The 12,725-nt window shown below is 40.6% G+C and overlaps 1 protein-coding gene across 1 annotated transcript; it reads left to right on the forward strand.

Annotated features, from left to right (window-relative positions):
• The first annotated feature begins 5,709 nt into the window (after positions 1 to 5,709).
• LOC124657291 lies at positions 5,710 to 11,919 on the forward strand. Its single transcript, XM_047195865.1, has 10 exons — positions 5,710 to 5,790; positions 5,963 to 6,095; positions 6,203 to 6,357; positions 6,737 to 7,597; positions 7,684 to 7,836; positions 7,920 to 8,258; positions 9,110 to 9,239; positions 10,428 to 10,577; positions 11,238 to 11,300; positions 11,798 to 11,919. Exons 1-10 carry the CDS (start codon positions 5,710 to 5,712, stop codon positions 11,917 to 11,919), a joined length of 2,187 nt encoding a protein of 728 aa, XP_047051821.1.
• Positions 11,920 to 12,725: the final 806 nt, after the last annotated feature.

Raw genomic sequence — 12,725 nt, forward strand, 5'->3', positions numbered from 1 at the left:
AATACATTCTAAATAGAACGTATTACTAGGCTGTCCAATATATTTATTCACTAACATGGATCATATTGTTGTGATTTTTTTATTCAAAAAAGAAAAGAAAAGTTACTATCTAAGATGATTTAACAAGAAAAAAATGTTGGAAGGCTGGCAAGTAATATATGGTTCAGTCTTCTAGCAATACCTGGAAAGAAATATGGCCCGGTTGTTTTGTTACGGTTCCGTTAATATATTGAAACAGAAGCTTGAGGCAATATACATTGTAATTTGATTTCTTTTGGTAGCCATGCACATTCGTCTACATAAAGTTATGTCACGCATGTGTGCAATTTTTACTTGCAGCTACCTGATTTGGTCGTTAATTGTGACAAAAGAATTCAGAGAGAAATCCTGACTTAGTACAGAATCCCCCACGTTAACACATGGTTGGCAAACGGTAATGTTGAACCAAAAAAAGGAATCCCAGAACTTGATACCACATATGCACAGCGAGCCTTTTTAGGTACTTGTGCTTTTTCTAAAAAAAAAAAAGACTTTTCAGGTTGTATTGTAGCTTGTCAAACATCCATCTGCTCAGACCTAATTTTCACAAGGAATGGATCCGGGAGTGGAGATCCAATCCAACCACTTTTATCTAGTTTAGCATTACTTTTACTGTTACATTCTACTCTGGCGAATATTTAAATTATAAGTCCGCTATGTGCACCGAAGGTTTAGTCGCACAAACTCGCACTTTGATGTGCCATCAAATGGTTATCCACCACAAGAGGTGAAAGTGGTTAGCATGAAAAGCTGGTAGCTTGTACCCATGCAAGTGGATTGAAGTCGGGGACTTTAACCTCATAACAGATGCGGAGAACAAATACAACTCAAATCTGCATCTGCGAATGATGGGTAGGTTTTGCAAGGCCTTGTCCGACCTCGAATTGAAAGAGCTATATCTCAATGGATGGATGGAGGTCCAATGAGAGGGAGAACCCAATAATGGAGAAGACCGGCAATGTTAATTCCTGAATGGACTAGGAACAGTGGCGGACCCAGACAAAAATCTGACCGGGGGCACAACATTTGACTGGGGGCATCTTTGCATAATTTAGCTGAACTTGAACGATTTTCTTTCAAAATTTGAACAAATACTAAAGGAATTCAATAAATTGAGTGGCGGCCTGTGCCCCCACTCGCATGTACTTGGGTCCGCCCCTGACTAGGAAGATGATTTCCCGTCACCATGTTTGTCGGCGTGGAGGTCTAGCGTCTCTGACCACTATCCGTTGTAAACATGGCACTATAGATGAAGGTGGGTAAATAATTTATTTTTTCAGGCCTTCTGACCCAAAGTGGGGGGTCCATGGTTCATGGAGATGGTCTAGCATGCTTGGAACGCAACTCCTCATATTCCCAACCCTTTCAAGAGGTTTAATGCTAAGCTCGAAGCTATGGTGAGGATTCTCACAACTTGTACGGCTGAAGCAACCGTTTCATCAAAAACAACGAACTCTAGATCATGATCACTCATGAGATAAAATCCTATGTTTGGATGTTGCAATGGGAACACGTCGCCTATCCCCACGTGAGTGTGGTTTAAGGTGCTTTCTTAAGCGGAAACTGCTAGGACTAGCCTCTCTTAGGCTGACCATAGTGCTAAGTATCATATGATACTTGTGTATGATACTATTCCTATAGTGGATAGTATCATGAAGTAGTATCATAGTTATAGAGGTGGTGTTTTGGCACATAGGTGCATATGAACCTATTATATAAAATATAGAAAAATCTATATTTTCCTTTTTTACATGGAACACAAAAAATGATCCTTTTTTTTTCCGAAAACTTGTGTGTCAACATAGAATATCTAGATGTACATGTGTAATTTTATCTCAGAATTTTTTGATATTTTAAAATGTATTTTCACATAGTGAGTTCATATGCACCCGTGAGCCGAAATGAATATCCCCATAGTTATGCTATATTTATTGCTATTTAGAATCTCAATGCAAATTGATGTACACGATTTGTTTGATATATTAACTTTTCTCGTGATATGTTCTATGATACGGTATCCACCTATGATACTTTAATCTCATCTCTCCTCTTTAATTAGCTACCAGACAAATGTGCATGATACTAGCTAAGATACTACTCCCTCCGACCCAAGGCTTAGGCCGTATAATTTTTTTCAATCCTCACAGCATAAGGTGCACGATGTGGTTTGCACTTTTCTCCCAGTACTACCCCTGAAATCCGTTTAAAAGAACTTAAGTATCGGGAGGGGAGGAGTAATTTGCGCTGCTGCCATTGGCCTGCCATATCGCATGCGGAAAGCTGACCAGAAAATCCGGAACGGAGCAGTTAATGGGGGGCTGTTTATTGGCCATGCATGTGCATGCGGTGGAAGTGGGTAGATAAATTAAGAATCAGCTCACAGTTAGAGGGGAAATTAAGGAACAAATCTGACGATTTAATAGGGGCATGTTTGGAAGGATTTATCTCGCTGGATGCTCCTTAATCGACGTGTCAATTTTTTTACGCCTTAAGCCTTGGGTTGGAGGGAGTAGGATAGCCTTAAAAGAAACATTGTGAGGCAGCGGTCGGGGATCTTGTTGCCTAAAGAGGGAGCCACCTCATACCTGAACATGGTACTTTTACTTGTATGCATGCGGGAGATGGCGCAAAAACCATATCCCACACATCAAGGTGGATGGTGTGCTCCTGTGGTAATACCATGGCAAGACACATGTAGTGCAATGCTTCTTCGACCAGCTGATTGGCTCACCTCCTAAGTGTTGCTTCTGGTTGAACTTGGAGTATCTTGGTCTCCCTAGGCACAAACTTGGAGTATATTGGTTTCACACATGTCACTTGCTATCAATCGATGTTGCAGGATAGAATCTCATTATGATCACCAACCACAATTGCGCTGGCCGTTCTATATTCTCACGCGACACGACCTCTGTGGTTGGTTGAGGCTTCGATATGTGAACAATCTTTTTTTGCTTCCCTGAACGACCTAGCATCCACACTCTTTTAAAGCACTCTCACGCACCTTACAATTGGTACTGTTGGGATGGTTCAGATTTAGATCGGAGCACCTCCATTAGAAAAATATCTTCCTCACATCGTGACCTCTTCAAGCTGAAAGTTAGGGAATCTTTCCCGCATTGCGACATTTTTAGGTTGGAAGTTTGAGAAATATCTTTTCCACAATGCGACCCTTTGAGGTCGTAAGTCAGGGAAATCCCTTTCACGCAGTATGACCTTTTCTGGTAGGAGAGTTACACATTTCAGATCACTTCCCACGGTATAATCTCTCCACATCGGAAAAATTTCAAAGATAGGAATTTACTTCCCATAGTGTTGGTTATTCAAGCCAGTGCTATCATCATCATGCCCATGCCCCACATCGTCTTTCTCGCCATTGCAATATTACATTTGACGGATTTTTACGCCATAGAGGAGTATTACATTGCATAGTTCATTTCATATTTCTCGGCGTACTTCGATGGATTTTCTTAAGCGTGTTTTCTGTATTTCACTCAAATCTATTTTTGTTAATACCCTAACCTCTTTCCAAAAAGGTGAACTTGCAACCATTGTATTCTTCTTGCATGTATATCATACACTACCGATGTATCCAATCTAAAAGAAAAGTTTCTCATTTATGAAATTTCAAAAAATTAATAATAATAATAATATCATTATGTTTTAAATTAACTTTTAAAAGGAGTACTTCATCTAAAATTTTCAACTACTAGATCTAAATTGTCCAATCTAAGAGTATTTCCTATACACTTTGAAATTTCATAAGCTAAAATGTTCTACTACTAGATTAAATTGAAAATGGCTAGCACAAGAATAAACCTCGTACGGTCCCTAGTCCAACCGGAGCACACAGTGTACAAATTAGTCAATGAACAAGGCCATATAAAATGTAATAAAAAGTACTCCCACCAATCTGTAATAAGTGTTAGGATTTTAGTTCAAATTAAAACAAATTAAAACTAAATCCCTAACACTTATTATAGATTGGAGGGAGTATTAATAATAATATAATCTATCATGCTTAACAGTAAGGAGTAATTCAACTGAGAGTATTTTCTAGATTAAATTGAAAATAACTATCTGAAAATTTAAAATGGCTACCGGAGGCATAAACTTTCGTACGATTCCCTAGTCCAACCGGCAACCACATGTACACTTGTACGCATCCAACATGAGTATGTTGTACTTGGGCCTGATTGGTTGCTTGTAGGCAATTGCTCGCATCCTTGGAGATTTACACTAGTGAAGATTAAATGAGGTGGGAAGAGATTTGGGCCTGTTTATGCATTTTGATTGATTGCTAACAAAGTCAGATGAAACACCATGATAAAAAATTTACACCACGTTTGGTTATGTGCAAGTTGGGGAGTGTTGTGGTTCTATCTTGACCCCCTCTAATTTTACTAACCATTTGTCGATTCGAGATAAGGTCTACATGAAAAAGATGCACTTCGATGTTGTGATTCAATCCCGCGATCGATTTGTAGTTTCTTCCGGTGTTTAAAACTCTATTTCATGTTCCTTTTGGAGTTTTTTTGGACAAATTTTGTCAAAATTTTCACACACTGTCGACCATTTGAAATTTTCTTCGAGGGGTAGCTTCACCTCACAATTTCACACAACTTTCGTCTTCAAAAATTTTAAACACGAAAGTTGTGTGAAATGGTGAGGTGAAGCTACTTCTTAAAGGAAATTTTAAATGGTCGACCATGTGCGACAAATTTAAATTCCTCAAAAAAGCTTCAAAGGAAACACGAAATAGACATTCAAAATCTCGACAAAACTAAAACCCGATTGTGGGAATGGATTTGCAACTTAAAGGTACTAAAGATTAGAGAAAAGTTACACAACCCGACACATCTTTTTCGTGTAGAACTTATATTAAACCGAAGCACCATTTTATAGATCGAAAGAGGATTGAAATGATCTAGAGATTACAGAAGGTTACATAACTTAATATGCTTGCATGCCTGGAGCAAAGAGGCTCCATTTTCATGTTGGCCGGCGCCTAGCAGACTAGGAATGCTCGAATTGAATAGAGCTTGCTGGCGAGCTAAATTTTGAACACCATTTTCGCTACTTTAAAACCCGTATTATGTGGTGATTTTTTTTCTTGACAGGGAGCAAGCAATCACGCCCCTCGTCTCGGATTATTTTACGATTTAATACACTTTTCTTTTCTTTGATTTGAAGTGTGTCCATTATTCGCCCCTCAGGCCGCAGGTTGGCTCTCCTGTTTCATCTTTGCTCAACTCCGGCCGTTTCCCGTAATATCATTGTGTTTTACATTAACTTTTAAAAGAAGTAATTCATCTAAGATGTTCTACTAGATCTAAAATATCCAATCTAAGAGTATTTCCTCCTCACACTTTGAAATTTCGCAAGCTAAAATGTTCTACTACTAGATTAAATTGAAAATGGCTAGCGCATGCATAAAAAATATACAGTGTACAAATTAGTCAACGAATAAGGTCATATAAAATGTGTTAATAATAATAATATCATCGTGCTTAACAGCAAGGAGTAATTCATCTGAAGAGCATTTCCTATACACTTGGGAATTTCGCAACAAAAATGTTCCGCGGAGTACTAGATTAAATTGAAAATGGCTAGTCTTCAAAAGAAATTGAAAATGGCTCAGTCATAAACTTGGTCTCTGCTCAACTCCGACCGATGCCGCCGCCCGCCGACATCATCTCCGGACTCCTCTACCCATTCTCCGCCGACGCCTTACCTTCCCGGTGCGGCCGCTCGGTGGCCTTGGGCGTTGCCGGCCGGGCGTCCCGTGCGCTACCGCTACGCTGGCCGACCCTAATCTAATGTCCGGCGTCAGTGAAGGGTCCGGGGCGGAGCAGTTGCGCGATGCCGAACGAGGTGAGGATCCGTTGGAGACCTCTTTTCACACACTGCTCGGCAGTTTTGCCAGGTGGTTTCCGAGTGTGATTCCGTCTCCCCCTCCGAGAGCCTTGAAATTCCGACCACCGATCGGGAGATTCAGACAGAGAGGAGAAGAGAAGCCATGGGGCAGAAGGCGAGCCGTGGCCGCACGGAAGCCCACGGTAAGCCTCTCTGCTGGAGTAGCTCCTTGGATTCCCGATGTATGTAATTGGTGGATCTCAAGATTGTTCGGAGAAATAACTAATCATTGGCACCGGTGTTGTTGCAGGTGGATCGATTGTTCCGTGCCAACATGATGGTGATTCTCAAGGTAGCAACACAGCAGTTGTTTCCGTTATTAAGCAATTAATGGAGAAGGGCCATAGCCTGCTTGGAATAATAGGTTGCAACACAGCAGGAGGTTCATTGCCATACCTTCCGGAGGTACGTCACGAGATGTGGATTGATCATGGGAGAATCCTGCTGCAAGTAAATATCAGCAGAGCAATTAAGTAAAAAAAAATATGTGCGCAATCTCCTACAGTCCCAGTGCAGTATATCAGTAGCTTTGCTTCGATCCGTTACAGCAAACTCTTCAGCAGAAAACAGTTCTCAATCCTCTGTTATCATGACAAAGACTAGACTTGCTACAGCTATTTCTCTTATATAAGCTATTTCTCATGTTTCATTTGCCGCGATTAATTGTTCTAGTTTAGGTTCAGCTTAAAACCAGGATTTGTGAAGCAAGTCTGGCACACTATTATCCCTGAAGATTTTGAACTCTGGTGAATCAAATGCTGAACTTGTCCACTTGTGCGTGCAGGAAATATGGCATCATATACGTTCCCTAATGCCGATGCGAGACGCTGCCAGGGCTGCCTGTGTGTCTCGTGCCTTTCTTCACTCCTGGAGATGCCATCCCAATCTCAACTTCGACATGAGAACAATGTGCTCGAACAAAATTTTACTTAGGCGGGCACGGGCCTATAATGATAATAAAAGAGACAGGACAGAGTATAACAACAATATTGGCAAAGTTCTGTCAAACCACAGACGCGCTGGTGTGAAGACACTCAAGCTTCACTTCCACGGCCCTTTCAATACCAAATCTTATAATCGTCTCAGTAGTTGGCTTCAAATTGCTATTACACCAGTCCTGGAAGAACTTGCCCTTAATCTGGTGTTAGAGAATTCAAAGTATGACTTCCCTTGCTCACTTTTATCTGACGGGAGTGGAAACACGATTCGGCATCTGCACCTTGGTAATTGTGTCTTACGCCCCACAGTTAACCTTAGTTTGAGATGCCTGACGGAGCTGCATCTGCGTAGTGTGCGTGTAACCGGGGATGAGTTATGGCGCCTTCTTTCCAATTCATTTGCCCTGGAAATTTTGATACTCAAAGAATGTCAAGATATAATTTGCCTCCAGATACCTTGCCATATGCAGCGGTTGAGCTACCTGGAGGTGTCTGAATGCTGTAGACTTGAACTTATAGAGAATAAAGCTCCAAATATCTCCAGCTTTGATTTTAAGGGTGGTGAAATACAACTCTCGCTTGGAGAGGCGTTGCAAGTGAAGAAGCTCAAGTTGAACCATTGGTGTGCTATCAGTTATGCTATCGACGAGCTTGCATCCAGTGTGCCAAATCTTGAGACTCTCACTTTATGGTCTTCTCGTGAGGAGGTATGGTCTTGCATTTCAGGTGATAAATATGTTCTTCACGGTAGCCATATCTTGGAATATAATTAATCTGAGACATGTCAATGCAGATTGTCAATGCACCGATGGTACCAAGCAAATTCCTCCACCTCAAGGTCTTGAGTATTTCTGTTCAAAGTTGGATCCACATGTGGGAATATGATTTTTTATCTTTGGTTTCTTTCCTTGATGCTTCTCCTTCCTTGGAGACTTTTGACTTGTCTGTAAGTCGATGTTTATCCTGCTAGGGTTATTTAATAACCGTCGTGGAATCATTTACTCAAATAGCTTAGCCCTTTATCTTCAGGTACCAGTGCCATCAAGGTATGACTGGATTATTGGAGACCCCTCAACTCTGAGGAAAATGCCGGAACGCCACCATGACAAGCTTAAGACTGTGAGGATCACGGGTTTTTGCTGCCAAAAGAGCTTGGTTGAGCTGACACGCCATATTCTAGAGAGTGCACGGTCACTGAAGCGCCTTACATTAACCACTATTGATGAGGATTACCTGCTCTATGGCGGCCACAACCGTTTCAGGAAATGCCCTGCCCTGGACAAGGAGTTTATCAGGGAGGCGCGCAAGTCTAACATGGCTGTGAAGACGTACATTGAGGGGAAAGTTCCCTCTACAGTTCAGTTAGAGGTTTTTAAGCCTTGCAGCCAGTGTCATGCTTTGTGAAATTTAGAGGTCGAAGTATTGTAGTTCCTGACCCCAATGTTCATTTGTGTAGTTCTAGTTGTGATGCCCTTTTGCTTCTTACATACGCAAGTTACCAGAGCTGTCCAATGTTTGGTGGTCTGTGATAGTACATTCTTAGTATGTATTAGTAGCTACATTGTCCAATGTACGCAATTTTTATGGAGGCACTGCCATTGATCATTGATGTGAACTTTTCTGAAAATACTCCTAGTGAAATTTGTATAAGATAATTTAAACTAAAACTTACTGATGGAAGGCTGGCAATTCTGGCAAGTCAGATTCTTGAAAATAAAGTTTTAGATCAAGTAATGTTTTTTCTTCTACTACAGTTTTTAGTATTTCACTTATGACATGCGCACCAGTGTAAATAAAATTATGCCAGGCGGGTCCACAACTTTTACTGCTGTATGGTACGTAACTTATCCAGGGAAAGTAGCCGGATGCCGATCGTAGGATCATATGATCATGATATGGTAGCTTACAATAAGGTTCTTCTAATTTTTTTTGTTGTGAAAATAAATACTCAAAGCTTGATTATGTTTCCTGAGAAATAAAACGAACGGTCAGGAAACGTGTTAGTATGGTTACAGGTGAATGGTGGTGGTGGCTTGCCAGCAGGAAATTGTTGTTCTTTGGAAAAGGAGGGAATTCCCGTCCTCTGCATTGCATAGCCAGGGATACCTAGAGCTGAGGTACGTTACTGCTATCATTAGCCGGCTATATATAGGCCTGAGGCTAAATCTACGAGGCTAAATCTGCTCGAGAACTCTTCTAATTCGCCGTTCAATCATCAGATAGCCGGGCGTGGTGCTGAGAAGTTTGCACTGCAACGGAGTTATCAGCTGGTTAACAATATGGAGTCGTCACGCGGTTCCTCGGCTGCCGCTGCCGTCCTCGTCCTTGTGCTGCTCCTCGTGACCACCGGTGAGTAGGCAAATCTCCCGTGATACACTAGGATTTGCTTCATTATCTACCATATGCATCCGCGTAGGCTGCATGATTCCTCTCATTTATGTTTATTTGTTTGTCACATTCGTTAATCTGATTGCAAACGTACATGTGACCGATGTCGTGGTGTCAGAATTTGATGCATATATATAAATTTGAATACCACAAACTACACCCTTGTGGAAATTGTAGGATTTTTTTTTGTTCTTTGAAAGATCTGGCAAATGCCTGTTTTTCATATATCAGCAGACAACAAAAGACACACATGCCACAAGGGCAACACAATAACCGAAAAAGGAATGTAGAAGAGGAGAAACAAAAGACCAAGATCAACATGAGCGATCTCTCTCAAGGTGGTAACTGCAAGCCATGCCATGCCACAAGGAATTCTCTGATTGATTGACGTGGAAACATTGTACGACAAACTTCTTTCGTTCAAGCTTGCTCTGAAATTATTACACTTGGGAATCCAGTACTCCTCTAGAATTTTAAACTTGGTTTTTCAAACATATACGTCCTCCATAAACATACTCATTTTATTTATATATAATGGATGGTAAAATTTTGGCGTCTCTGCACCCGAAGATGCAAGCTGCCAACATTGTTTGAGAAGATTACAAGTAACATATGGACACTAAAATCCAAATGGTATGTCTTCAAAGGTGCAGTTTGTAGTGAACCAACTCCTCGGTTGAATCAATAAAAAAACACTATATTCGAAAAATACTTTTGTTTTCTTTGTGTCCAATGAGTAAATGTATATCTGTGTCCTATCACTAATGTAAATCCAAATTAATTGTTTGTATATTTCTAAAATATATTTACGAAATCATGGATATAAGTCTTTTATTTCAAATGTTATCTCTAATTAATAAGATGCAATAGAATACCAGATAAACTGAATACAGAAGGGAAATTATCTATTTTCAGAGGGTAGCTTCAACTAGCTGATTAAAGGAATTTAAGTAAACAATTGGTAGTTAGATTTTACAAGAAATACAACATTATTTCAAATGAAACATTATTTTTTACTTGTGCAACTACAACTCTTCTCCAAACAAACATAAGTATTTTTGGCATCTAGGCTTCAAATAGGTGAGACAACTTCCTTTTATGTGAAAAAGGTTGATGATGTGTGTTTGTCTTGTATCTCTTCTTTGTCAGACGTGGTTACAGCTCAGGCTAAGAAAAAGGTGTGCGCAAAGATGAGTGCCCAGTTCAAGGGGGCTTGCATCATTAAAGTGAACTGTGAACAGCAATGCAAGAAGGAGGGGTTGCCTCGGGGCCAGTGTATTGGCTTCCGCTGCACATGCGGTGACCATGGATGTTGGACAAGTTAAAAAGTATTAAAAATGCATATTCTTAGCTTAACAAATTTTAAGACGATTTAACCAAGAAGCCGCAGTTACTTGGTCAAAATATTGTATTGCTTTGGGATTAAAGTATATATAGCTATGTTGCTTCTACTCATCAGTATGTGTCGTCCAAAATTTGTGCATAAATAGAGTAAAAGGGTGGCGAACAAACTATTAAGTTAAACCGTCTAGACCATTGTATTCTCTGGAGATAGTTCTTTTCTCTTTCTGTCCCCGTTAATTGAAGGTATCTTTGTCTTGTCTATTACTGTAAAGTTGTATCCATTGTTATTTGTTTCTTTTTCTTTAAACATGGTTACAGATCATCTCGTAAAACAGAACAAGAAAACACTTGGCAGGTAGATTTCACTTGTCAATTAATGAGATATACACAAAAATCATTGTAGTTGTACTCCAAACAAGCATAAGTATAAGAAAAACCTAAGTATATACAACGAAAATCTATTTGTTTAACATATCTAGCCATATAACTAGCTCTTCTCCAAACACATATTTACTTTAACATCTAGCCATACAACTATGGGAAATATTTTCCATCACTAGATATATGTGGAAAAAGTTGCTGATGTGTGCTTGTGTTGTAACTCTTCTTTCTCAGAGGTGGTTACATCCCAGGCCTACGGGAGAAAGGTGTGCTCAAAGCCGAGTGGCAAGTTCAATGGTCCGTGCCTCTTTAGAGTCGACTGTGTACTAGACTGCAAGAAGGAAGGATTCCCTCGGGGCCGTTGCAGCAAATTTGCCGGCAAATGCTTATGCAGCCATCAGGGATGCCCTTATTAGTTTAAGAAAGACAATTTAAAGTTGTCTATTGCTATGAAGTTGTATGCATTGTTTATCTATTTCTTTATTTAAAATCATGGTTACAAAGGATCCCGTAAACCAAAACAAACAATTACCTTTGGCATGTAGATTTTACTTGCCAATTATGAGATATACAGAAAAAAAATCGTTGCAGTTGTACTCCAGTGAAGCATATGTATCTCTAATAAAAACACAGGTACATAAAAAAATCAACGTTTTTAGCGACTGCTGCTCATCTCCAAACAAACATTTGTATTTAAACATCTTGCCGTGCAACTAGGCGAAATATTTCCCAACACTAGATGTATGTGGAAAAAGTTGTTGATATGTGGTTGTGTTGTAACTCTTCTTTGTCAGAGGTGCTTACATCCCAGGCCTACGGGAGAAAGGTGTGCTCAAAGCTGAGCGCCCGGTACTGGGGTCCATGCTTCTTTCATGTGGACTGCATACAAGAATGCAAGAAGGTGGATGCTGAATAAGTTAAAGTTTGATAAATACACATATTAGTAGTGCAAGAAAGACAATTTAATCAAGAATACGCTGTTACTTACTTACTTGAGACAATGTATTGTATTGCTATGGGCTTGTCGAGACATATGACACAACACACACAGCTTATAAGGAAAATAGCTATAGGAAGTCTAGTTCTTGTAAAGTTTTTTTTTTTTGAAACGGGCAAAAAAGCTTTTGCCTTATATTAATATAGGAGAAGGAAACATGAGGATGGCTGAAGCCATAAAAAAGAAAAAGGGGACAAGAAAAAAGGGGGGGGGGGGGAAGCCCCCCGGAGAAAACCCCACCGAGAACGATCAGCCTGAAAGTTCTCCCAGACCCTTAGCACCGGCAAGGATCCAGTTCTTGCCCTCCTCCCTAATTTTATGCATGATCACCGAGGGTAAGGAAGATTTGTTGTTGAAGACTCAGCTCATTCCGCTCCTTCCAAATCTCCCAGGAGACAAGCATGATGGCCGTCCGAAGGCCCTTGGGAGAGGAGATGGGGACTTTGGCAATGGCTTTCCAGTAGTCCAACACCTTCGGTTTCATCGTGTTGAGGCATAGGGCAAGGTCCGGACATGAGAGCCACGACGCCGCTGCATTCCATATTCTCTTGGAGAAACGGCATTCGAAGAGGATATGTCGGGCCATTTCCGGGGAGCATCTACAAAGCTGGCAGGAGGGGTTATGTGGCCATCCACTTTTGGCAAGACGGTCAGCGGTCCAGAGGCGGTTTTGAACCGCGAGCCAGGAGAAAAAACGACACTTCGGAGGGGCCCAGGTCTTCCAG

The sequence above is a fragment of the Lolium rigidum genome, chromosome 5, assembly GCF_022539505.1.
Source record: "Lolium rigidum isolate FL_2022 chromosome 5, APGP_CSIRO_Lrig_0.1, whole genome shotgun sequence".
Classification (NCBI taxonomy): domain Eukaryota; kingdom Viridiplantae; phylum Streptophyta; class Magnoliopsida; order Poales; family Poaceae; genus Lolium; species Lolium rigidum.

What these genes read in the sequence shown, in the direction of transcription:
- LOC124657291 (XM_047195865.1), top strand. Translation starts at nt 5,710, where the DNA reads ATGCCGCCGCCCGCCGACATCATCTCCGGACTCCTCTACCCATTCTCC. An exon ending in CTTCCCGGTGCGGCCGCTCG is followed by an intron (nt 5,791 to 5,962) that starts GTGGCCTTGGGC and finishes CAGTTTTGCCAG; the next exon opens with GTGGTTTCCGAGTGTGATTC. An exon ending in TATGGTCTTCTCGTGAGGAG is followed by an intron (nt 7,598 to 7,683) that starts GTATGGTCTTGC and finishes ATGTCAATGCAG; the next exon opens with ATTGTCAATGCACCGATGGT.